Genomic DNA, 26,721 nt, shown 5'->3' with positions numbered 1-26,721 from the left:
TAGTAATGAAAAATGTTCGTTTTTAAAGGTAAGCACTAAACTGTTTCCTTAATAATGAGTGTCACTTTCATCACAACAGCTGCAATTTTTGAGCCATAGAAATCTAGAAGAAACCTCACAAAAATACTACCTCTGCATATGTTGAATTTCAGATACTTAATATTTTGTACAACTAATACAATGTAACTGCCTAAATCCCAAGTTTCAATTTCATTTCAAATCATATGTCCATGATAGGTAATCACAGGATATAAGACACTGCTAGGTTTGTAACAAATCAATGCCTAAAAGAAAAAGACCTTGCATTTTTCAAGAGGTGGTAGCTCAAAACATTCTGATTCCTTACATTCAGCAGCTCACTAAATGATTTATGTCTACATAAAGTATCTCTGGCAAACGAAATGTAATGATATTCAATGTGCTAGCATTTTTAAAAAACTATTATGAGATATTCCAACTACAAAATTTAATACAAACAGACAAAAACATGACTACATCAGTACCTTTGTATTTGTACAATGGGCAAGAAAACAACTAAAAAAGCATAAGCTAAAGTCTTTCCTCTTGAAACAAAGGCATTTTAAATATACTGCTCACAAAATTAGAGGATATTTCAAAATGAATATGAAATAAAAAAAGCATTTGATTTTTTTTATTAAACAAGAATATCAGAAAAGCAATGACAAGTTAAAGAAAGTTGTTTGACTATGCAAATGAGATGCAAAACCAACTTTCCATTGGTGGAAATGCACTTTACAAAAGGCAGAAAGTACTGGAGTATCTGCATGTTTCCTGTAACAATGTATATATTCATTTCTTGATCCAATAAAATTTATAACACTTCATGTGTTTTTGAAGAATTTCTTCACAGCCCAATGAGAAAATGGATTTTACGAACTCACCTAAATTAATTTTATTTTCAAATTTCCGTAAGACCTTGTCTGCTGGAGTAGACATTCTGGCTGAATTAGAGTTGGAAGGTTGTCGATTTGCCTAGAAGAAATGAGTTCCAGAATTTAAGGCAATAATTATAAATACAAACCTAAGGCTCATCATCAAATGTTTTCTCCCATAGTTCGCTGGTAACTATTAAAGCATCAATATTTAAAGGAGTACATAAAACAGTGGTTTTCAACTGTCTGTCTGAAGACCGGTACTGGTCCACGAAGGAGTTAACCACCCTGACGTTGTATGAAGATTATAGAATCAATGATTATAGACTATAAATTTCATACAACATCAGGGTAGCTAACTCTTCCACAGACTAGCATGAAGTATCTGGTGGGCCAGTGGTTGAAAAGATAAGGAGAGGTAAGAATCAATAAAAAATGCTCAAATTTTCGAAAAAGGCATTTGAAACAGAAGATTAAAATCACAGGCTAAAATTATGCAGTCTGAATAACTGGGGTCTTTTAATTATTCATTTTAGAGAGGGGAGAGAGAGAAAGAGAAGAGGGGGAGAAGCAGGAAGCATCAACTCATAGTAGTTGCTTCCTGTATGTGCCTTGACCAGGCAAGCCTGGGGTTTTGAACCGACAATCTCAGCATTCCAGGTCAACACTTTATCCACTACACCACCACAGGTCAGGCTGGGCAGGTTTTTAAAAAATCTGTTTACAACATATTCTTCATTATTACAAATACATTATTAGCACTTAATGCATTTTTCTAATGTGCCTGGATTATAGTTCTAAAACTTGAAAATGTTCATTTACACCCAAAGTAAATAAAGAGCCAGGACCAATAATAAACTGGGACCTAGTATCTCAGAAAAAGAAAAGATTACAAACGAGGCTTAGTGCCTGACCAATGGTGGTGCAGTGGATAAAGCATCAACCTGGAACCCTGAGGTTGCTGGTTCAAATCCCTGGGTTTGCCCAGTCAAAGCATATACAGAAAGCAACTATTGCCAAGTAGATCCTTCCTGCTTCTCTCTCCTCTTTCTCAATCTCCCTTTCTTCCTCTCTTCCCTCTCTCTAAAAATCAATAAATAAAATCTAAATAAATAAATAAAATTTAATAAAATGAGGCTTAGCACTTAGACTGCTGCTATGCACAAACTGAAATAATGGCAAAAAGAGAAGGGGAGGTGACGTCCTGAACCCATAAATAAGAGAATCAAGTACGGCATACATGAAAAGGGCCTGTAACAAATACTGCTTCAATCCTGCTATCTAAGCTGGGAATTTGGTTGCTAAATTGTTTCTTGTTTACATAAAACTGTTCTATTAAACATAACTTTAAAGATAAATTTTAAATTACAATAATACAAGTTCACAGTAGAAAACACAGGTAAAATTTTAATCACCTATAATCCCAGTGCCCAAAAATAACAGTTAACATTTCAGCACATAACTTTTTCCCCTGGCTTTATTAAAACCAACTACACTCTATGTCAAAATTGCTAAATGTGTCACCTATGAATCAATGAAAAAGTTACCAAAACAAAACCACAAGTGAGAAATTTCTTCAATTATTTTTAAAACCTTTTTTTTATTATTAAGTGAGAGGCAGAGAGAGAGGGAGACAAACGCCTGCACGCACCCTGACCAGGATCCACTCGGCAAGCCCCCTACTGGGCAATGCTCTGCCCATCTAGGGCCACTATTCCATAGCTCAGGCAATTGATCTATTTTAGCACCTAAGGCAGGCCATGGAGGCATCCTCAGCACCCAGGGCCAACTTGCTTGAACCATTTGAGCCATGGCTGCTGGAGGAGAAGAGAGAGAGAGAGAACGGCAAGTGGAGGGGTGGAGAGGCAAATGGGCACTTCTCCTGTGTGCCCTGACTGGGAATGGAACCGGGGACTTCCACACACCAGGCCAACATTCGACCACTGAGCCAACCTTAGCCAGGCCATTCTTAGGTTATTTTTAAAATTCATGCATTCTAGTCCACAATTTACCTGTTTTAATTTTCAAAGAAATGTTTGAGTGATGTCAGAGCAATGGTGGCATGAGAGATACCCTTGATTTCTCCCCTTGAAATTTCAACAATTTAAACTCAGTGAAGGAACCCCAGCTGGGCTTATAGGATGGCCTGAAAGATCTAGGCATTCAAACTAAAGGTGGACAGGGAGTAATGGGGTGTGTGTGTGTGTGTGTGTGTGTGTGTGTGTGTGTGAGAGAGAGAGAGAGAGAGAGAGAGAGAGAGAGATAAGCACGCAGCCCTGAAACTGAGCACTTGCAGCGGGACTCTAGGGAGGGGAGACAACTGATATGTCTGGGTTTCTTTCTTCTGGGGAGAGTGAAGAAATTGGGAGAGGGTATTTTCTTAAAAGTACAAAACTAGATCAGCCGCTCAGTGCAGGGAAAGAGAGAAGACGATACTCTCTAAGATACTGCTGGGGATCTCACAGTCTGCATTGGGGACAGAGAAGGGATATATATATAAACATGCCACAGGCCCTCCAAACTCCCAGATCCTGTCTCACTTCATGGTGTGCAGAGAGTTTCAGTGGCATATCCTAGAACTAACTCTGCAGAACCACTGTTTCCCCTAAAGAACACATGGAAGCCCAAGATCGCCACTACCAGGAGGAAGAACAAAGATGAAAGTCATCAAGCCTGCGCCCCACCACCACCACCACCAATCATCACAGCTCATAGCACAGTTGGGGTGAGGGGTGGGGGCAGCCAGGGATTTCACAAAGTTAAAACTTGTAGTCAAGCGCCACCTGCTGAAAAATAATAGAAAAACCTCTTGCAAGTGCAATATCACTCTCAAACGCCATCTAGGTAGAGAAAACTCCTTCTAAGACCTTGAGTAACGAAGAAAGACATGCAGTGCAGAAAGAAAAGGGATAATCTCCAGAAAGCAATCTCAATCACATGGAAATTTGGAATTTAAATGACAGAAAATTCAAAATATCCATACTGCCCAAAGCAATATATAGACTCAATTCCTGTCAAGTTACCAAAGACATATTTCACAGAACTAGCACAAATATTCCAAAAATTTGTATAGAACAGCAATCTTGAGAAAGAAGAACAACATTGGAGGAATCATGCTACCTCACATCAAACTATACAATAAAGCCATAGTAACCAAAATGCATAGTACTGGCATAAAAAAAAAGATATATGGCTCAGTGGTAGAGCGTCGGCCTGGCGTGCAGGAGTCCCGGATTCGATTCCTGGCCAGGGCACACAGGAGAAGCATCCATTTGCTTTTTCACCCCTTCCCCTCTCCTTCCTCTCTGTCTCTCTCTTCCCCTCCCGCAGCTGAGGCTCCATTGGAGCAAAGATGGCCCGGGTGCTGGGGATGGCTCCATGGCCTCTGCCTCAAGCGCTAGAGTGGCTCTGGTCGCAACAGAGTGACACCCCGGATGGGCAAAGCATCGCCCCCTGGTGGACGTGCCGGGTGGATCCCGGTCGGGCACATGCAGGAGTCTGTCTGACTGCCTCCCCATTTCCAGCTTCAGAAAAATACAAAAAAAAAAAAGATATATGTACCAATAAAACAGAATTGAGAGCCCAGAAACCCACACCTTTGTGGTCAATTAATATTTGAGGAAGGAGGCAAGACCATACAATGGGTAAAGACAGTCTATTCAATAAAGGGTGTTGGGAAAATTGGAACAATGTGCACAAAAATAAAACTGGACCATCTTCTTACACCACACACAAGAATAAACTCAAATTGCCTGACCAGACGGTCACGCAAAGGCTAGCATTGAACTGGGACGCTAAAGACCCAGGCTAGAAACCCCGAGGTCTGTGCCTCGAGAGCGGGCTCACCAGCTTGAGCGCAGGGTTGCTGGCTTGAACATGCGATCATAGATATGCCCCCATGGTTGCTGGCTTGAACCCAGGTCACTGGCTTGAGCAAAGGGGTCACCCCCCCCCCAAGCCCCTGGTCATGACACATATAAGAAAGCAATCAATGAACAAGCAATCAATGAACAATTAAGATATGGCAATGAAGAATTGATGCTTCTCATCTCTCTCCCTTCCTGTCTGTCTGTCCCTATCTGTCCCTCTCTCTGACTCTCCCAATCTCTGTCAAAAAAAAAAAAAAGAACCAACTCAAATTATTTTTAGTTTATGAACTCAAATTTATATCTTAAATTTCCAACTATTAATAAATGAAAAGACAATCCACTGAATGGCAGAATATATTTGCCAATGATACATCTCATAAGGAGTTAATATCCAACATTTATAAAGAACTTATACAACTCAACACACAGAAAACCAATCCAATTTAAAAATAGCCAAAGGACATTTCTCCAAAAAGGACATACAACAGACATATGAATAGATGCACAACATCACTAATCATCAGAGAAATGCAAATTAAAGCCACAATGAGATATCACCTTTCATCTGTCAGAATAGTTATCATCAGCCATGGCCATTTTGCTCAGTGGACAGAGCATTGGCCCAGCATATAAATGTTCGGGTTTAGTTCCCGGTCAAGGCATGTAAGAGAAGCGACTGTTTCTCTCTCCACCCATTCCTCCTTCTCTCCCCTTTCTCCTGCAGCCAGTGGATTGATTGGTTTGAGCTTTGGCCTCAGTTGCTGAGGATAGCTCATTTGATTTCAGCATCTACCCTAGACAGGGGTTGCCAGATGGATCCTGGTCAGGGCACATGCAGAAGTCTGTCTCACTATTTCTCCTTCCCTCACTTAAAAAATAAAAAGAATAGCTATCATCAATAAATCAACAAACAGCCTGACCTGTGGTGGCGCAGTGGATAAAGCATTGACTTGGAACACTGAGGTCACTGGTTTGAAACCCTGGGCGCATTGCCCGGTCAAGGCACATACAACAAGCAATCAATGAACAACTACAGTGAAGCAACTATGACTTGATACTTCTTATTCTCTCCCCTCCTCTCTCTGTAAAATCAATAAATAAAATTTAAAAAAAATTTTAAAAATAAATAAATCAACAAACAAGTGTTTCGGAGGATGTGGAGAGAAGGAAATCCTCGTACACTGTTAGTGGGAATGCAGAGTGCTGCAGGCACTGTGGAAAGCAGTATTAATTTTCCTCAAAAAATTAAAAATGACAATGCCTTATGACCAAGCAATTCCACTTCTGGGAATATATACAAAGAAACCTGAAACACCGATTTGAAAGAATATATGCACCCCAATATTCATTACATTATTTACAATAGCCAAGATATACAAGCTGCCCAAGTGCCCATCAGTAAACGAGGGGATAAATACACAAGTGACTACTACTTGGCCATAAAAAAGGAAATCTTACCTTTTGCAGCAGCATGGATGGACCTGAGAGCATTATTATAAACTAAAAAACAAAATAGAAACAGACTCACAGATACAGAGAACAGACTAACAGCTGCCAGAGAGGAGGAGGTTGAGGGGCTGGGTGAAAAAAGGTAGAGAAATAAGCAATAAAGTAAAAGCCTCACAGATACAACAGTATGGTGATTACCAGAGGGGAAAGGGGGTGGGAGGAGGTAGAAGAGGATAAAGGTGGGATAAAAGATCATGGAAGGAGATTTGACCTGCTGGTGAACACACAATACAATACACAGATGATGTATTATAGAATTGTACACCTGAAACCTATATAATTTTTTTTAATTTCTATTTATTTATTTTTTTCAGAGACAGAGCGAGAGTCAGAAAGAGGGATAGAGAGGTACAGACAGACAGGAACAGAAAGAGATGAGAAGCATCAATCATCAGTTTTTCATTGCAACACCTTAGTTGTTCATTGATTGCTTTCTCATATGTGCCTTGACCGTGGGCCTTCAGCAGACCGAGTAACCCCTTGCTCAAGCCAGCGACCTTGGGTCCAAGCTGGTGAGCCTTTTGCTCAAACCAGATGAGCCCGCACTCAAGCTGGCGATCTCAGGGTCTCGAACCTGGGTCCTTCCGCATCCCAGTCCAACGCTCTATCCACTGCGCCACCGCCTGGTCAGGCTATAATTTTATTATTCAATGTCACCACAATAAATTCAATAAAAATAACAGAAGCATACCCTCAAAAATAACTTAATAGATAAGAAGGCATAAGCAAATAACATAAACATACATAAAATGACTTGTAAAATACCTGTGGGTTACTTCCTCCATTCAAAATATAAGCCTTGGTGAGTTTTCCAACTTCATCATCCCAGTCCCAATCATCATCATCATCATAACCCTCCTCCTCATCTTCTACCTCATTATCCATCTTCTCATGCACATTATTTTGAAAGTCTTCTAACAGAATGTCATCCTCCTCTTTGACTGTCTTCAAGTCAATGTTTTCACTAGAAATAACGTTTTAGCATGTTTACATATACTCAAGTTGGACTTATATATGTATTTGTTCACAATACAATAGAACAAATCTAGTAACAAATTTAAAAGGTTCCCTTACAACATATCTACCAATCAACTCAATCTTGATACAAAATTCTCCTGTTTTTCAGAGCTCTTTTCCAGCTGTTTGCTTATTCTCGAGGTCCTACTCAAGAAGTACATTAGGTGTTAAATCCACAACTGTCTTAAATTAGAATTTATATTGCTGTCTTCTCTGCTGAATGAACTGGCTCGGATCAGTACTCCAGACCCTTGTTCATGAAGGGAAGGAATGGTGAATCCAAGCACCACAAAAAGGAAAGTAGGCTGGATATAATTAAACAGAAGTAGGGATTGTAAAACCCAGAGAACAGGCACAGAATAGAGAAAGGGTCTGTTTTCATCATGTGAGAATTCAGACGCAGCATTAATATATCTTCTTAATTTTTAAAGAGAAGCCAGGAATATGGGGTTTGTTTTTTTTTTTTTGTATTTTTCTGAAGTGAGAAGCTGGGAGGCAGAGAGACATACTCCTGCATGCACCTGACCAGGATCCACTTGGCATGCTCACTAGGGGGCAATGCTCTGCCTATCTGGGGCATTGCTTTGTTGCAACCAGAGGCATTACAGCGCCTGAGGCGGAGGCCATGGAACCATCCTCAGTGCCTGGGCCAACTTTGCTCCAATGGAGCCTTGGCTGCAGGAGGGGAAGAGAGAGACAGAGAGAAAGGAGAGGGGGGAGGGTAGAGAAGCAGATGGGTGCTTTTTCTGTGTGCCCTGGCCAGGAATCAAACCTGGGACTTCCACACATAGGGCCGATGCTGTACCACTGAGCAATCAACCTGGGCCAGGAATATGGGTTTTTATGTAAAACTCCCACTTAACTGGCATAGTCAATTTTAACAAAACACTGTGTGCACCAAACAAAACATGTCTGCAAGTCAGATTCAACAGAGGTACTACCAGTTTTGACCTCTCCTGTAAAGAACAGGGATAGAAACCTTATAAAACAATTGATAATACGTACTACCAGTTTAAAAAGTCAGATTGAGTTTAAATAAATTCAGATTATCAACCAACTTATTAATTAGCCATAGTTTACAGGGCTTCAAATCTCCACAGAGCAAATAAGCATTAAACATCTATTTACTAGAATTTCATAAAGATAATGCATAAATCGATCTTCATTTACTAATAACCTAGAGTGGCATTTAAAATTATACCTTCAATAATACTGGGGCTTCTCAACCTCAGCTAGACAAATTTTTGTTATGAAAGGTTATCTTGTGCCTTGTAGAATTTTTAGCAGCATCTCTGACTTCTACCTAACAAATACCACTAGTGCACCAGCATCCCCAGTTGTGACAAAAATGTCTTCAGAAATTGTTTGAAGTCATGGAGGAAGGGAGAAAAAAGTCCATTGGTTTATATATACAGTATTCAGTGATGGATGTAAACCAGTGCACACTCACTACCTTCTACTATTCACTTGTCACACTGGCTGTGTTTCTTCTTTCCCCTTAACTTCTTCCCTAAGGCCTTTTGTATGCTCCTGAGTAAACATAAATCAGGAATGTCCTTCCCATTTCTCTGGCTAAACCCTACTTATCCTTCCAGTATTAGCTTACTATCACTTGTTCATCAAAGCCTTCTTTGTTCTTCATCCATTTCTTCTTTGTACTACTTGTCCAATTATAATACAAATCATTTGTCTAATTATTTAATATGTTTCCCTGCCACAGTGCAAACTCTGTCAGAGTGGTGTTTACCAATGTACCTCTACCAAGATTAAATCTGATATGTAGAAAGCAATCAACATATATATATACTAAAAAATCTTCAATAATAATTTTAAATGCAATGAAATCTTACTGTAAACAAAGTAAAAACCATTTTCTTGGAATTCTAAAATAATTGTTCCATTTTGCTTTTATGTAGAAGTTATCCTTATAATTCCTTTTGCCTCATACCCCGTATCCAATCTACCACCAAATTGTCACTTCTAACTCCAAAACATATCCCTAGTACATCATCTCTGAAACAAATTATTTTACTACTTTTGTACTGCTTCCACTCTGCCTTCCAAAACTATCTTCTCCATAGCATAGTGATTCCTTTAAGTCATAAATCAGATGATGTCATTCCCGTTAAATCCCTCCTATGGCTTTCTGTAATACCTGGAATATCTCAACTCCTTACCATCACTTGTAAGGATTTAAAAGATATGACCCCTTCTCACTTTCATATCATTACCACTTCTCACTCATCTTCTCAACTACCTGCACTGTGCTCTAGGCACAACTGCCTTTATATCTTCCTTTCACAACCAGGAGGGATGCCACTGCTCAGACTTAGCACTTGCTGTCCCCTCTTCCCGGTGGCTGGTTCTCTCTCTCCTTCCTAAGATTAACTTATTCTCGTCGTTGAGATCCGAACTTAACCCCTCCCTGACCAAATCATAACTTAGTCTCTCAACTGACATTTTTTGCATAGTATACATTCTTATCTGTTTTTTGTTGTTGGCTTTTTAACTATCTCTATGTACTTAACTGTCTGCCCTCCCTCCCTCTCAAATGGAAGGTAAAATTCGATGACAGGACTTAGTTTGTCTTGCTCGTCACTGTCCCCAGCGCTAAGGATAGAACTTGGCACTTACTAGGTGCTCACGTCTTTCTAAACGCTGAACATACTTAAAGCGCAAAACTCGTATTTCCGAATCACTGTTCTCAACCTGGCCTCTCAGCGACGCTATCCAACCTTGGAACCCTCAACTCCTTGACGAGTGGCTTTCATTAGCAGCCGTAAACTGGGACCAAAGTCCTGGCTGGGATGGAGAAAGACGCGAAAGGCTGCAAAGAGAGACCCAGAGCGATGAACTACCGGCCTCCCTCTCATTAACTCCCCAAGAGAGCGGCGGCGGTAGCGAGCAAAATCCCAACGGAGTCGGTGTAACTGGCCGCCTTCTACCTGTCGGAGGTGTCTGCGTCGTCAAACTGCCCGGGGACCACCCGACTCATCAGCAGGCGCCGGTAGTCCATGACGGAACGCGTAGAGCTTTCGCGCCACCAGAGGCCGCCTGAACTGGACCAGGACCCACACAGAAACGGTTCAACCTCACGGCGTCTACGCGATGCCCGCCTCGCTGACCGCGCCGGAGACCCTATGCCCAAGGAGTGCACCACATGCTTTGAGGAATTAAAATCTACTGGCGGGAACCCGCCCGACCGGAAACTCAGCCGATACCGGAAATTGCGTTTTCCGGAAGTCCCGCCCCTGCGCCTTTCTGAGTGCCTGGGTCTTCTGCCAGACGGTGCGCGAGAGGGAAGGTGGGAAGCGTTACGTGAACTTAGGTCGTTTCCTTCGGTGATCCTGGGCCCGTAGGTCCACGCCGAGCTTTCAGTGTCTGCACCCTGCTTTGTGTTTCTCTCATACAAGGCCCCGCCAGTCAGCCTACGGGTTGTTCAGACCGGGCACTCACACCCACGTTACTTCGAAGGCCCCCAGGGCGCGCCGCTGGGAGTACGGAAGTCTGGCGTGCTTGGTTCCCCACGGAGACTGGCTGCGCGGATGGAGGCAGCGGACGTCACACGGGAACGTTCCGTCGCGCCTGTATCCCAACTGCGAGTCTAATAGCAGTCCGTGGAAGTGGTTGAAAAGTGTTGCCCCTCCCGCAAAACCCATGCGGTGGGTGGAAGCACGAAATCCTTACGGTGAATGCATGAAACTGCATGGACCCTGGAAGTGAGCAAACTTTCGCAGTTTAAAAGAGTTTGGTGCATTGTTTTGATTTGAAAATGAGTTAAGTGTTTTTAGAAAGTTTGTCATAGAACTTAAAACTTGAAGAGCTTTGACCAGCAACTCCAGTGACACCCCTTTTTTTTTCCTGCATAACTTATGTATTTCGTGTGCACCCCGCCCGCCCGCTGGCGCCGGGGCCTGGGAGGTGGGGCGGAGAACGCGGGCGCAGGTGCACCGGCTGGCGCCCCTAGGTACTTCCACGAGATCGAGTGGTCCTTTTAACGCCTATCTTGAAACAGCTTTAGAGGGTCTCTGGAATACCTATGGAAACATTTGAATAAGCATTTTAAAAGTCTAACAACTGGTAGGGTGAGAATGAAAGATGGAGAAAGTAGGCTTAACTTAAAATAAATTGGCAGATTGTACTTCATTAACATAGTTGTAAAAGTGTAATTGGAAGTTGTGGGTTCACCAGTTTAAGAAATAAGGCCTCGACGGGAAGAAGAAAGGAGCCGGCAAGCCGGAGGGGCTGGCAGGAGGGCAAGGCGAACCGGTGGAGGTAGGGGGAGAGGTAACCCAGCCTTTTAGGGGGCCGCCTCCGCAGTTCCTTGACAAATGAGGGCCGTGCGTTTTCTGCATCTGGAAAACAAAACAAGGGTTCTTCAAACTGCATTCACCACAACCTAGGCAGCATTTATATGTTTATAAAATAGGGAGAAGTTGACCATGAAGTTGGACCATTCACCAATCCTGACTAGCCTGCTAGGATCGGTGGCTTTTTTATACTTAATCCAAGGATAACATAAGCTTGAAAAAAATAATAATCCTCAATAAGTTAGTTATTAATCTATTAATAAGTTATTTATAAATTAATTAATTCAATTAACTTATGAATCCTCAATAAGTTAGTTATTAAGCTTGAAAAAAATAATAAGCCTCAATAAAATAATCCAGGCAAATGGGTAGTAACTGTAGATTGAGAAGGTTTAATAGGAGTAAATAATTTGTAGGATTTATTAAATATTTACTTTGAACAACACTGATCTGTTTGCTCTGGGTTGTATTGAAAAACCATAAATAGACTCTTCTCTCAGAATATATAATCTATAAATACAAATACACCTTGAAACAATGGTTAAGACTAAAACAGTAAAATGCATACTTACTGAATTGTGTGAGAGATTGAGACTAAAGACCTTGTAGGAATTTAAAAAATAGGTGAATGGATAGATAGGAAGGTTTTAGGAGAGAGAAGTACTCGCCAGGTCAGACTACTGAAGTGGTTAGGGGCATGGCCTATTTGCAGGGAAGTGAGCATGACCTTAACTAGAGCAGAGGAATACTGGCTAGGTAAAGTGGTTCAGGCTATGGAAAACATCAGAGTCAAGCAGAAGAGTTTGAAGTCAGGGTGGTAAGACAGCCTTTCCATCCCCATCCCCTAACAGACCTGATATATCACTAACATGTGGACCAGTGTGATAACCTAAGGACTAGAAAGAAAGCTTGAGTTATGAAAATCACTTTTAAGATTTTTTTTCTTTTTTTTTTCTTTTTTTTTTTTTTCTGAAGCTGGAAACAGGGAGAGACAGACAGACTCCCGCATGCGCCGCACCGGGATCCACCCGGCACGCCCAGCAGGGGGCGATGCTCTGCCCATCCGGGCGTTGCTCTGTCCCGACTAGAGCCACTCTAGCACCTGGGGCAGAGGCCAAGGAGCCATCCTCAGCGCCCGGGCCATCGTTTGCTCTAATGGAGCCTTGGCTGCGGGAGGGGAAGAGAGAGACAGAGAGGAAGGAGAGGGGGAGGGGTGGAGAAGCAGATGGGCGCCTCTCCTGTGTGCCCTGGCCAGAATCGAGCCCGGGACTTATGCACGCCAGGCCGACGCTCTACCACGGAGCCAACAGGCCAGGGCCTGAAAATCACTTTTAAAGGTTAAATAGGCAAATGTTGGTAACTAAATAGCTCATAGACAATGAAGTAGAAGAATGTTAAGTTTTCAGACCCTGAATCTGACAATGTTGAATTTGACTTGATAAGTGATATTCAAACAGCAAGTATCAAGTAAGTAGAAGTACAGCGTTTGGTGGGAACTGATAGGTCTCTGATAATATTTTGCAAATATCTGTTGATTAAGCAACTTAAGACATCCCTTCACCTTCTGGGTCCCAAGTCTATTAGGTAATTATTGGGTAGTAGCCACACATACTGATTTTCTTTTGTCCAAGTTAGTATTTACTACCATGCTAAGTTGTCATGGTATACTCAGACTAAAATTTTTATTTTTCCAATGACTTGACAAATGACATTTTAAAATTTAGGATCATGAACTGCTTTCTTAATGTGCAGAGGGATTGGGGGGGAAGCTTTTTGTTTGCATATGCTAATCTTAAATTTTTTTTTTTTTAAAGAAGCTTTCTATCCTTCAACAGTTAGGAACAAGAACTATCAAAAAGTTTGGGTATCACTTTCCAATTCTGTATATTTTGAAGTGAATGCTTCTCATGAAAAATTAGAAACCATGTCAGAAGCAAATACCATGAATTTCAGCAGTCTTTGTCAAGACCTGCCCCACTCAGATTCTCCGTTGTACATGGCAACAAGCAGTACTACTTCAGACTTGCCCTTGCTTCAGGTGTGCATTGCTTGTAAGTTCCGGGAGATACAGGTGTATTAGTGTTTATAATATATTCCATATGAAAATGTCTTCAAAAATATGAGGAATAATAAAGGAATCTCCAGTGGAGGCATAGAAGAGAGAATAATAGAACTGATTTTCAAGAAAGGTAGAATTTTACAAATAAGAGTTAAAACTGATTCTTTTTAGCCTGTTCATGAAGTCCCATGATATAGCCAGAGGACATGGCCACAACAACTCAACAAAGGCAAGACAAGAACACCAGATGCCTGACATCTGGTCTATTTTCATTTTGAAAAAATTTGTTCACAGTATTATGGTGTAAATTAGGGTCCAAGTTAGTATGTACCGAATTGTAAAGAAAGAATGACTTAAATTATTTATGTAAAGAGATCCTCCCTCTTGGGTTTCTTGGATTTCTTTATAGAAAATTTATAGATACAGGAACAAAAGGCATATTTTATCTAAAAACAGTAATATGTAAAATAAGAGTTAGAGGTGATCTCTGAAATTTAATGAGTGGTGGAGTCCTAAGAAGTTTGTGTAAATATAACATCAATACATATGACTAGTGTTATTTTATTTTGCAAGTATATTTCTGATACTTTGAAAATCTAATTAGGAAGAATGGTCTGAGTTAGCAACAGGTCCAAAAAACAGACAATTATACAACTCAGTTTCTGTTGTATTTCAGGTATATTCAATAAATGCAACAATGCTATAAAAAACATATTGAATAGAAATTTGTAACCAGCTGACTAATAAAATAAGAACTTTTTTTGAGCATCATTTAGGTCCACATACTTGATTTACTATTCATTATTAAACCAATGTTTTTCTAAAACATTTAAAATAGTTTTTGTACTATCTTATTTATACTTTTAATTTACTTAATAAACCTTTATCTTAGGTAACATTAAAGTAACTTTGAACCTGACCAGGCGGTGACACAGTGGATAGAGCATAGAACTGGGATGTGGAGGACCCAGGTTCGAAACCCCAAGGTCACTGGCTTGAATACAGGGTCACTCAGTCTGCTGTAGCCACTCGGGTAAAGGCACATATGAGAAAGCAGTCAATGAACAACTAAGGTGCCACAACAAAGAATTGATGCTTCTCATCTTTCTCCCTTCCTGTCTGTCTGTCCTTACCTGTCCTCTCTCTCTCTCTGTCACTGTCACAAAAAAATAAATAAATAAAGTAACTTTGAGGATAAGCCCTACATGAATTTTTATAGATTTCTATTTACTGGATTCAGATATAACCTTATTACTAGATACCTGTTTTATATAGCCAACATTGAAAAACATAACAACTACGCCAATGTTGAATAGACCAGATTTAACAAACATCAAGGAATTATCAATAACAAATATATAGGTTGCCTGACCAGGCGGTGGCGCAGTGGATAGAGCGTCGGACTGGGATGCTGAAGACCCAGGTTCGAGACCCCAAGGTTGTCAGCTTGAGCGTGGGCTATTCGGGTTTGAGCAAAAAGCTCACCAGCTTGGACCCAAGGTTGCTGGCTCCAGCAAGGGGTTACTCGGTCTGCTGAAGGTCTGTGGTCAAGGCACATATGAGAAAGCAATCAATGAACAACTAAGGTGTCGCCATGCGCAATGAGAAACTGATGATTGACTGCTTCTCATCTCTCCGTTTCTGTCTGTCTGTCCCTGTCTATCCCTCTCTCTGACTCTCTCTCTGTCTCTGTAAAAAAAAGAAATAAATAAATCTTTAAAAAAAAAAAAAAAAAAAGAAATATATAGGTTTGTAGGAATATGATTTGATTTACCAAAACCCCCCCAAAGTATTAAAGTAGCAAACTGTTTAACTCTCATTTAATATTGTAACTTTATTAGCATGATTTTACTAAAAGGGAGCTCAAATATACAGTGGGGGGATATACTAGAAAACACTGTCTACCCATGCAATAAAAGATACTAACAAAAATTACATAGCAGTGCACAAATACCTTTCCAAGAGGCTTATGATGTTTGAAGTATTAATATTAACACATTTTTATTATTAATACAGAATGAAATAAAGAATGTAAAAAGGGAAAATGAGTCTAACCTCACACTTCCTGAAGAAACTTATAGCATGTTAGGTGGTGAGTATCTCTTCGTTGGCAATATACAAACAAACTAAATGGATTATATGTGATAATGTATATGAAATGCCTAGCACAATACCACACTATTATTCTTATTATAGGACACAAAAAATGAATAGTAAAAGAAAAATATGGATAGGAAGAAGGAATACATACTGGTTTCAGTAATAGTGATCATCTCTGGGGAAAGAGAAAGGCATTTAGAAGGAAGGAATCAATTTTACAACATTTTCTGTTTTGCCCTTTTTGCTTCTGATTATTAAAAATGTATTAAACCTGGGTTATTTGTCATATTGAGAAACTGTATATAGCATACCATTTAGAAGTTGTATTCTAGACTTTTACCAGCACTGTGATGTCAGGCAAGTGATATGACATCCCCAAGATGTCAAATTTCCTTATCTGTAAAACAAGGATAATGACAATACTGACTTCATGGGATTTCTGTAAGATTAAACAACTGTATGTGTGTTTGCTATATATTATTCACTGTGCTTTTTTATTCTTTTGAATATTTTATAATTAAAACATTTTAAAATTACAGTACAACAAAAGAATTTTGAAGATATCTTGGACTTCGTTGTAATGGTATTTGACCAGAACAATCATTTGAAAACTTTTCCCCTTGTGTAAAAAGTTACTTTGTTTTATTTGCTAGCACAAGCCGTGCTAAAATTCACTCAAGTGTAAAAGGTTAAAATATATATAATTCTTGGCCCTGGCCAGTTGGCTCAGTGGATAGAACGTCACCCTGGCATATGGACATCTCAGTTTTGATTTCCTGGTCAGGTCACACAAGAGAAGTGCCCGTCTGCCTCTCTCCTTTACCCTCTCCCCCTTCTCTCCCTCTTTCCCTCCTATAGCCAGTGCCTTGATTGGTTCAAGTATTGGCCCCAGGCACTAAGAATAGCTCTGTTGGCTCAAGCACTGAAAATAGCTCAATTGTTTGGAGCACTGGCCCTAGACAGGAATTGCTGGGTAGATCCCAGTTGAGGTGCATGCAGGAATCTGTCGCACTATCTCCCCTTCACACACTAGAAAAAAAGAAAAGGAAAGACAGAAGAAAAGAAAGAATTCTTAAAAGGCTCTAATGTTTTATTTTGTGTTAATAAAACAACACAAATTTATGGTCAGCTAATTCTTATTTTTTTTCTCTCTTTCTAATGAGATTTCAGCAATGGAAATTATTCACAGGATGTGCTAACTTGGCCAGTTGACACTAGCATTTCTTCCTTCAGACAGTGTGAACCCATTTGCAAATTTCATCAGAGGGAAGCATTTAATGATGAAATGATAACATTTCAAAATCTGCCAGGCAGCTCGCCTTACACAGAGAAGCCAGAATTGCAAAGTTATGTATATAATTATGCAAAAGACAACAATATAAAGGAAGATTCATTTAAAGAAGAAAATTCATTGGGAACTAGCACTTCCACAGATGAAGACCAACTTGCTCATGAAAATGTCAGACAGCCTCCTAGAAGCCCACCTAGAGAGATGTTGAAATTAACGGAAATGTCACTGGCTAAAAACACTGTCAAAGAATCTGCCCTCAGCCCTAGTCAACCTGAAAGCTTCTTGTGTATGGAATATGTGCACAATGATGTTGAAAACCCATTTTACGAAGAGAATAGCTTTAACCTGTATAATTTGAGAGCTAATTATAAAACAAAGGAGGTAAGATTTTTGATGTAGTTATTGAAGGATGTGTTGTTTTTTTAAGTATATAATCTGATACTTTTCCAAGTGATAAATTTTTTAGTCAACATAAGAGACATTGATTCTCTCATGGAGAAAAAGCCTTCCTAGATGTTGATTGATTTAGAAACAGATTTTTCTAATAAAACCAAGTCCATACTTGGGGATTAGCTTTACCAAATGATAATTTCTTTGAGGATTAGGGCTCTGTCTCTACTGCTTTTGTGCATCTTAGCATCTACATGGTGCCTTGACTATGGCAAGCTTTTATATTTGGTGAATTAAATTGGCTAGAATTCAGTTTACATTAAGAAGCAGTACGGGAGTATTAAATTATTTGACAGTGAAAACTTACAATTTTTTCTATCATGTGGGATCTCTACTGACAAGCAAAACTGATATTTTTTACCAAAGTGAAAACATTAACTTGTCTTTTGGTTTATTAATCCTAGGCATGCATGTAATATCCTAAGAGCACTGAACATGCTAACAGTGTAAATGCAATGTGCTCCGAACAAAAAAAAAAAATTTTAAGCATTGTATGGACAAGTAGAAATAATTAAAGAATAGAACAAATAATACCATTTCATTGTGAGTTTGATGAGAAAAGCTATGATTATTATATTTAATTTGCAAGTATGACTAGTTTTTTTTTGTTATTTATTTTAAAGCAGCATTTAAAAGTGGACTTTGGCCCTGGCCGGTTGGCTCAGCGGTAGAGTGTCGGCCCGGCGTGCAGGAGTCCCGGGTTCGATTCCTGGCCAGGGCACACAGGAGAGGCACCCATTTGCTTCTCCACCCCTTCCCCTCTCCTTCCTCTCTGTCTCTCTCTTCCCCTCCCGCAGCAAGGCTCCATTGGAGCAAAGATGGCCCGGGCGCTGGGGATGGCTCTGTGGCCTCTGCCTCAGGCGCTAGAATGGCTCTGGACGCAACAGAGCGACGCCCCAGAGGGGCAAAGCATTGCCCCCTGGTGGGCATGCCAGGTGGATCCCGGTCGGGCACATGTGGGAGTCTGTCTGACTGCCTCCCCGTTTCCAGCTTCGGAAAAATGAAAAAAAAAAAAAAAAGTGGACTTTATTCCCCTATGTTAGTTTCTTGAAAATAACATTTTAAAAATCTGTTTAATCAGGATTTTCCAAGGTTCTTCCTTACTATTTCCATTGTATTTAGTCATTTATTCATTCTGTCAATAAATACTCTCAGGCATATACTATGCACTAGGCCCTGTGCTATATGTTGGATATATAAAGGTTAAAAAAATCTGGATTTTGTCATCCCATCCTAGTAGACGAAGTAGACATTAATAAAAAATCACACAAATAAACATAATTTTCAACTATAGTAAGTGTTGTGAATAAAAATTACATATAAAGTATATGTAAAATGTATATAATATTATAGAAAGTTACATATAAACTTGCAGTAATGATTAGTGTTGCAAATAAAAGTAAGATGGTTGTCTTACTGCCCTGATCCGGGAGTTTGGAGAAGGCTTCCCTGATGTAGTGGGAATTGAGCTGACCTCTGAAAAATGAGTAGGAGTTAATTAAGTCACCGGGCATGGGAGAGCATTCCATGCAGAAGTGACGTGTGCAAAAACACCTGTGGCTTCGATGCCTGACCTGTGGTGGCGCACTGGATAAAGTGTTGACCTGGAATGCTGAGGTCACCAATTCAAAGCCCTGGGCTTGCCTGATCAAGGCAGATATGGGAGTAGTTGATATTTCCTGCTCCTCCCCTTTCTCTCTCTCTCCCTCTCTCTCTCTCTCTCTCTGCACTCTCTGAAAATGAATAAATAAAATCTAAAAACAACAACAACAACAAAAAAAACCTGTGGCTTCAGGGAGCATGGTCCCGGTAGGTCTTGAAGGAATCCCAAGATTGCTGGTTGGAAGAAGCAAGAGGGATGTAGTAGATGAGGGTGGAGAGGTAACATGGGTCAAATATCAAGGTCAGATGTAGGACCTTGTAGGCTTCAGTAAGGATAGTTGTCTTTATTCTACTACAATGAAGAAACATTAAAATACAGAGGTCCAATATCTAAATTCTAGAAAGTCATGCAGCCCACTCATACAGATATTTTTTACTGGGTTTTATGTCATATTTATTTCAACTTTGTTTTAATGCCACTTACTTTCCTTTTTTAAACCCCCCAAAACCTGTATTGTGAACAGAAATCAATTACAAGACATGTTCATCTGGCATTCTAATGTTCATAAGAGTCATAGTACATTAAGGTAATGATTTAATGAGGAATAAAAAAAGTATTTGAAAAAAGCCTCATGGACTGTAGGGTAATTCATAAATTTTTTTTATTCATGTGAAATCAAAGTATGTTCTATGTGTCCAGAAAAGTTTGCATCATAAAAAAAATGGTGAGAATCCTCTCTGTCTCTCTCTTCCCCTCCCGCAGCCAAGGCTCCATTGGAGCAAAGATGGCCCGGGCACTGGGGATGGCTCCTTGGCCTCTGCCCCAGGCGCTAGAGTGGCTCTGGTGGCGACAGAGCGACGCCCCAGAGGGGCAGAGCATTGCCCCCTGGTGGGCAGAGCGTCGCCCCCTAGTGGGCGTGCCGGGTGGACCCCGGTCGGGCGCATGCGGGAGTCTGTCTGACTGTCTCTCCCCGTTTCCAGCTTCGGAAAAAAATAAATAAATAAAATTAAAAAATTAAAAAAATAATAAATAAAAATAAAAGTGCAACTTCAAAAAAAATGGTGAGAATATATCAAAGTTTAGTTTTCTTATTAAAGTAAATTCGATACACATTTTCATCATATACCTGTTCTTTGTGCTTTGCTATGCTGTTAGGTGCTATATGTACATTTAGCAATTAAAATTTAAGTATTTTTCTTAAGTACATGTTATTGTTGAAAGTAGATATTATAGTTGTTATTTTATAGGTGAAGAAACCAAACTAGGGATCTATAATTCAGTGCCAGCTTGACTTCAAAGTTTGAGGTAATTCTACTCTTTCACATTTATTTATTATAACTTACAGGTTGTACTTTCTTCAAAAAGAATACAGAATTCTGGGGAGATTCCTGAGATGGCAGTCAGTCACCAAAAGGAAGTCACAGTGGAGGGCATGGAGAGTCAAGGGATTGTGTCCAGTCATTCTCCTGCAGGCATTTCTTGGAGTGGTGGAGCATCTCAGGAAGACTACAGGACACCTGAGACAGATCAAAGCCTGGAAAGCTTACAGCCTTTGGAAGAGGATATGGCTTTAAATGAAGTCTTACAGAAATTAAAACATACCAACAAAAAGCAGCAAACTCTGATCCAAAACCTACAGCGTTCTAACACGTATTTAGAGAAGAAGGTTGAAGAACTACAGGCGAAGACTAACAAGCAGCAAGTATCTGTTGACATCATAAATAAGCTAAAGGAGAACATTGAAGAATTAATTGAAGACAAATACAGAGTAATGCTAGAGAAGAATGAAACTGATAAGACATTGCAGAACATGCATAATATTTTAACTAACACCCAAAAGCATCTTCAGGAATCTAAGAAAGAGAAGGAAACCTTACAAGTGGAGTTTAAGAGGATCAAGGAAAACTATGCTTGTCTACAGGACAAGTACATAACAGAAAAGCAACAAAAAAGCAAAGCTGTTAGTCAGTACATAGAAATGGGTAAAGTCTTAAGCAAGAAAGAGGAAGAGGTAGAGAGGCTGCAACAACTCAAAGGAGAGTTGGAAAATGCCACCACTTCTGCTTTGGACTTATTGAAAAGGGAAAGAGAGACCCAAGAACAAGAGTTTCTGTCTTTCCAGGGAGAATTTCAGAAACGTGAAAAGGAAAACCTGGAAGAAAGACAAAAGCTGAAATGTACACTTGAGAAACTGGTGGCCCAACTTAAAAATCTGCAATCTGTATCTGAAAGTGAAAGGGCTGAGAATACAAAGCTTCAGCAGCAGATCAATGAAGTGAAAAATGAAAACGCAAAACTTCAGCAGCAGGTTGCAAGGAGCAAGGAGCAAAACTGTATCCCTAAGTTTGAGATAGCTCAGTTAAAGGAGCACTTAGAGGAAGTAATGAAGTCAGATATAACAAAGGTATTTTCACAAATTCAAAATCTCTAATGCAGAGTTTCAGGAGTTTCTAATAATCTGGTATGCATATTTAAGTATAACATTTATACAGATTTGTTTGCAGAGAGACTCATTAACCAAAAAAGAGAGAGAATGGAAAGTGCACCACAGCTTTGGAGAAGTTTCTTTGGTTCTTGGGTACTCACATTAAAAAAACAGCTATTTATGGCCCTGGCTGGTGGCTCAGTGGATAGAGCATCGACCTGGTATATGGACATCCTGGGTTCGATTTCCAGACAGGGCACACAGGAGAAGCAACCATCTGCTTCTCCCCCCCTTCCCTATCCTCCTCCTTGCCCTCTTCCCCTCCTGCAGCCAGTAGCTCGAATAGTTCGAGCATTGCCCTGGGCAGTGGTTCAATTGGTTCAAGCGTGGCCTCTGGTGCTGAGGATAGCTCTGTTGGAGCCATCAGCCTCAGGTGCTAAAAATAGCGTGTTACTGGAGCTTTGGCCGAAGATGAGGTTGGGTGGATCCCAGTTGGGGCATGTGTGGGAATCTGCCTTACTATCTCCCCTCCTCTCACCTAAAAAAAAAGAAGAAGAAGAACAGCCATTTATGGCCTCTTGTGATTATTTTGGTAAAGATGAAAATTAATTAACATGAGAATTTTTCTGGTACCGCTGACCAATCATCTGCAACATCCTTTGAGAAAAGATTTTTCTAAGTGGAGATCTCAATCTTTTTATACCATGTCTTCCTTTTCAACAATAAAAGTTAATAATATAATGGCACATTTAGTTTACATGGTAAAACAAATCTGTATTATACCACATATTAATTTTGTAAAATTATAAACCTTCTTATTGAGATATAATTGACACATAATATATTAGTTTCAGGTGTACATCATAATGATTCGATATTTGTATATATAGCAAATGATCATCACAGGAGATCCACTTAATGTCAGTTAAAAACAGCATAAAAGCCTTGTATGAGTATTTGTGGAAGGGCTGTAATTTGGTGTTCTCTGCAGTTCAAGTGGGTTTTTTGGCACTCAAAAATCTGGAAGTATGTCCTGGAAGTGCTAATTTGCACAAGACACAGCACAGCTAATTCACTTTTGTAGGCCTGCCTTAAAATATTTATAGTACAATTCTATTAACTGACTTCTTAGAAAGGCTAGTCTGGCAAGAATAATATGTATGTTTATTTTTATATTTATTTCTTTTTAATTTTTTTTATTATTATGTGAGAGGCAAGGAGGCAGAGACAGACTCCCGCATGTGCCCTTACAAAGATCCACCTGGCAAGTCCACTAGGAGGAGATGCTCTGCCCATCTGGGGCCACTGCTCCATTGCTCAGCAACTGAACCATTTTAGCACCAGAGGCGTACGTAGGCCATGGAACCATCCTCAACACCCCAGGCCAACTCACTCAAACCATTTGAGCCATGGCTACAAAAGAGGGAGCGAGAAAGAAAGAAGGGGGAGGAATGGAGAAGCAGATGGTCACTTCTCCTGTGTGCCCTAATTGGGAATCAAACCTGGGACTTCCCCATACTGGGCTGACACTGTGCCACTGAGCCAACCAGCCAGGGCCTCTATTTTCTTTTTTTTGTGTGTGTGTGGCAGAGACAGAGAGAGTCAGAGAGAGGGACAGATAGGGACAGACAAACAGAAAGGGAGAGAGATGAGAAACATCAATTCTTCGTTGAAGTTCTTTAGTTGTTCATTGATTGATTTCTCATATGTGCCTTGACCGAGGGGCTACAGCAGACCTAATGACCCCTTGCTCGAGCCAGTGACCTTGGGCTCAAGCTGGTGAGCCTTGCTCATACCAGATGAGCCTGTGCTCAATCTGGCAACCCCGGGGTCTCAAACCTGGGTCCTCCACATTCCAGTCCGATGCTCTATCCTCTGCGCCACCGCCTGGTCAGGTGGGCCTATATTTCTTATAATCACCTGAACTTAGCTGATATGTCGCTTGGAAGATGTCCTGAGTAGACTGTTTCCTGAATCTCTAATCGGTACATATATGTATTATTTGCAAGTAAGTAGTTTAATGATTCTTAGGAAAACATTCTCTCTGTTTAAAAATTTTTCTGTATGATCTTTTCTCCAGGAAGAAAGAAGGATTGTCTAGGCCAGTGGTTGTCAAACTTTAGCATTCACCAACATCAGTTGTGAAAATGCAGATTATTGGGGCCCACCCCAGAGTTTCTGATTCAGTAGGTAGGTGGTGGGGCCTGAGACTATGCATTTGTCACAAGATCATAGGTCTCACTGATGCTGCTGGCCCAGGGATCATACTTTAAGAACCACTAATCTAAGCAAAGATAACTAGGTTCAGCTACACACCAAATTATGACAAATTTTAAATTGGTAAATTCTTTTTTTTTTTTTTTTTTACAGAGGCAGAGATAGACAGGGACAAACAGACAGGAACAGAGAGAGATGAGAAGCATCAATCATCAGTTTCTCGTTGCGGGGTGCGACTTCTTAGTTGTTCATTGATTGCTTTCTCACATGTGCCTTGACCGTGGGCCTTCAGCAGACTGAGTAACCCCCTGCTGGAGCCAGCGACCTTGGGTCCAAGCTGGTGAGCTCTTTGCTCAAGCCAGATGAGCCCACACTCAAGCTGGCGACCTCGGGGTCTCGAACCTGGGTCCTTCCGCATCCCAGTTCGACGCTCCATCCACTGCGCCACCACCTGGTCAGGCTAAATAGGTAAATTCTGAATGAATTAGTGTGACTGTACAGAAGTTTATCACAGTATATATTTTTTTTCTTGAGCTGTTTTTTAAGATTTTTATTGATTTTAAAGAGAGAGAGAAGGGGAAGGAGCGGGGAGCATCAATTCATAGTTGCTTGTCTGCTGTACCTAGACTGGGCAAGCCCAGGGTTTCTAACTGGTGATCTTAGCATTCCAGATTGATACTTTATCCACTGCACCACCACAGGTCAGACTTCAACTTTTGTTTATTTTTATTTTTATAAGTGAGAGGAATGGGGATAGAGAGACAGTGTCCCACATGCGCCCTGACGAGGAACCACCTGATAACCCCCATCTGGAGCCAATGCTTGAATCAACTGAGCTATCCTTACCACCCAGGGCTGATGCTAGAACCAACTGATCCACAGGCTACAAGAGGGGGAGAGAGAGAGAAGGAGAGGAAGGGGAAAAGAAGCTGATGGTCACTTCTCATGTGTCTTGACCAGGGGTCAAATCTGGGACATCACATGCTGGACTGACATTCTATTCACTGGACCAACAAGCCAGGGCCTTGAGCTTTTTTTTTTTAACAGGAAAAAGTTTCATTTTATCTTGACTAATCAATTACTTTATTTATTTATTTGTTTATTTATTTATTTATTTTGTTACAGAGAGAAGAACAGATAGGGATAGACAGACAGGAAGGGAAAGAGATGAGAAGCATCAATTCTTCATTGCAGCTCCTTAGTTGTTCATTGATTGTTTTCTCATATGTTCCTTGACTGGGGGGCTACAGCAGAGCGAGTGACCCCTTGCTCAAGCCAGCAACCTTGGTCTTCAAGCCAGCAACCATGGGGTCATGTTTATGATCCCATGCTCAAGCTGATGATCCAGCACTCAAGCCGGCGGGCAACCTCTGGATTTCGAACCTAGGTCCTCTGCGTGCCAGTCCAATGCAGTGGATACTGCGCCACCGCCTGGTCAGGCGACTAATCAATTACTTTAATATCCTCAAATCTTTCTATTAACTCTAGGTCCATTTTTTTTTTTTTACAGAGATAGAGATTCAGAGAGAGGGATAAATAGGGACAGACAGGAACGAAGAGAGATGAGAAGCATCAATCATCAGTTTTTCGTTGCAGCACCTTAGTTGTTCATTGATTGCTTTCTCATATGTGCCTTGACCGAGGGCCTTCAGCAGACCGAGTAACCCCTTGCTCGAGCCAGCGACCTTGGGTCCAAGCTGGTGAGCTTTGCTCAAACCAGATGAGCCCGCACTCAAGCTGGTGACCTCGGGGTCTCGAACCTGGGTTCGACGCATCCCAATTCGATGCTCTGTCCACTGTGCCACTGCCTAATCAGGCTCTAGGTCCATTTTTTAAAACTACTTTATTGGGGAAACATTGGTTCACAAAACCATACAGGTTTCAAGTGTACAACTCAAAACATCATCTGCACTCTGCATTGTGCACCCATCGCCACAAGCAAAGTAATTTTTTATCCCCCCCCTTACCCATCTCCACTTATCCTTCACTTCTCTTTCCCTCTGGCTATCACAATGTGTCTGTGTGTTTTATATGTTTTTGTTGTTGTTTAATCTCGTCACCTTCTTTCATTCAGTTCCCCAAACCCTGCCCTCTGACAGCTGTCAGTCTGTTCTATGTATCCATGCCTGTTTCTATTTTGTTCACTAGATTCCACAGATAAGTGAGATCATATGGTATTTGTCTTTCTCTGACTGGCTTGTTTCACTTAGCATAAAAATACCCAGATCTTCCCTAGCTGGATAGCTCAGTTGGTTAGAGTATCGTCCCAGTGCACCAAGGTAGCAGGTTTAATCCTTGACAGAGTACATACAAGAAAGAATCTCCCTCCTCCCTCTATGTCTGAGACAAATAAATAATTAATTTTTAAAAAATCTCCAGGTCTACCCATGCTTCTACAAAAGGTAAGATTTTCTTTTTTACAGCTGCATAGTATTTCATATGTAAATATACTACAGCTTTTTTTTTTTTTTCATAGCACAGCTTTTTTATTCATTCATTGGCTGATGGGCACTTGGGCTATTTCTAGATCTTGACTATTGTAAATAGCATTGCAGTGAACATAAGGATGCATATATTCTTTTGAATCAATGTTTCAGGTTTCTTAGGCTATATTCCTAGAAGTGGGATCACTGGGTCAAATGGCAATTCAATTTTTAATTTTTTGAGGTAACACCATACTGTTTTTCATAGCGGCTGCACTAGTCTGCATTTCCACCAACAGTGCATGAAGATTCCTTTTTCCCCACATCTCCACCAACACTTGCTGTTTGTTGATATATTGATGATAGTCATTCTATCAGGTATGAGGTATGGTTTTAATTTGCATCTCTGATGATTGGTGACACTGAGCATTTTTCCACATGTGTATTGGCTTTCTGTATGTCCTCTTTAGAGAAGTGTCTATTCAGGTCCTTTGCCCATTTTGTCATTGCATTGTTTCTTACTGATGTTGAGTTATATAAGTTCTTTCTATATTT

At 40.5% G+C, this 26,721-nt stretch overlaps 2 protein-coding genes across 4 annotated transcripts in view; one reads left to right on the top strand and one right to left on the bottom strand.

Annotated features, from left to right (window-relative positions):
• RIOK1 (RIO kinase 1) overlaps window positions 1-10,518 on the bottom strand; it is a 33,423-nt gene extending 22,905 nt beyond the window's left edge. The window contains exons 1-4 of one of the 3 annotated variants that reach the window (XM_066268448.1): window positions 10,234-10,518; window positions 7,037-7,235; window positions 6,221-6,262; window positions 903-993 (exon numbers count right to left, since the gene is read on the bottom strand). In XM_066268448.1, coding sequence (XP_066124545.1) covers window positions 903-993; window positions 6,221-6,262; window positions 7,037-7,235; window positions 10,234-10,304 — 403 coding nt within the window. In that variant the 5' untranslated portion in view covers window positions 10,305-10,518. The remainder of the gene's footprint in view (window positions 1-902; window positions 994-6,220; window positions 6,263-7,036; window positions 7,236-10,233) is intronic. The other 2 variants (XM_066268450.1, XM_066268451.1) reach the window with 2 other exon arrangements.
• CAGE1 (cancer antigen 1) overlaps window positions 10,303-26,721 on the top strand; it is a 59,246-nt gene continuing 42,827 nt past the window's right edge. The window contains exons 1-6 of the mRNA XM_066266512.1: window positions 10,303-10,592; window positions 10,702-10,976; window positions 13,413-13,636; window positions 15,674-15,749; window positions 16,921-17,349; window positions 20,457-21,505. Of these exons, the coding sequence (XP_066122609.1) occupies window positions 10,303-10,592; window positions 10,702-10,976; window positions 13,413-13,636; window positions 15,674-15,749; window positions 16,921-17,349; window positions 20,457-21,505 (2,343 nt within the window). The remainder of the gene's footprint in view (window positions 10,593-10,701; window positions 10,977-13,412; window positions 13,637-15,673; window positions 15,750-16,920; window positions 17,350-20,456; window positions 21,506-26,721) is intronic.

The sequence above is a fragment of the Saccopteryx bilineata genome, chromosome 3 (genome assembly GCF_036850765.1).
Source record: "Saccopteryx bilineata isolate mSacBil1 chromosome 3, mSacBil1_pri_phased_curated, whole genome shotgun sequence".
In the NCBI taxonomy this organism is placed as follows: Eukaryota; Metazoa; Chordata; class Mammalia; order Chiroptera; family Emballonuridae; genus Saccopteryx; species Saccopteryx bilineata.
This window is presented reverse-complemented; position numbering and strand designations above follow the sequence as displayed.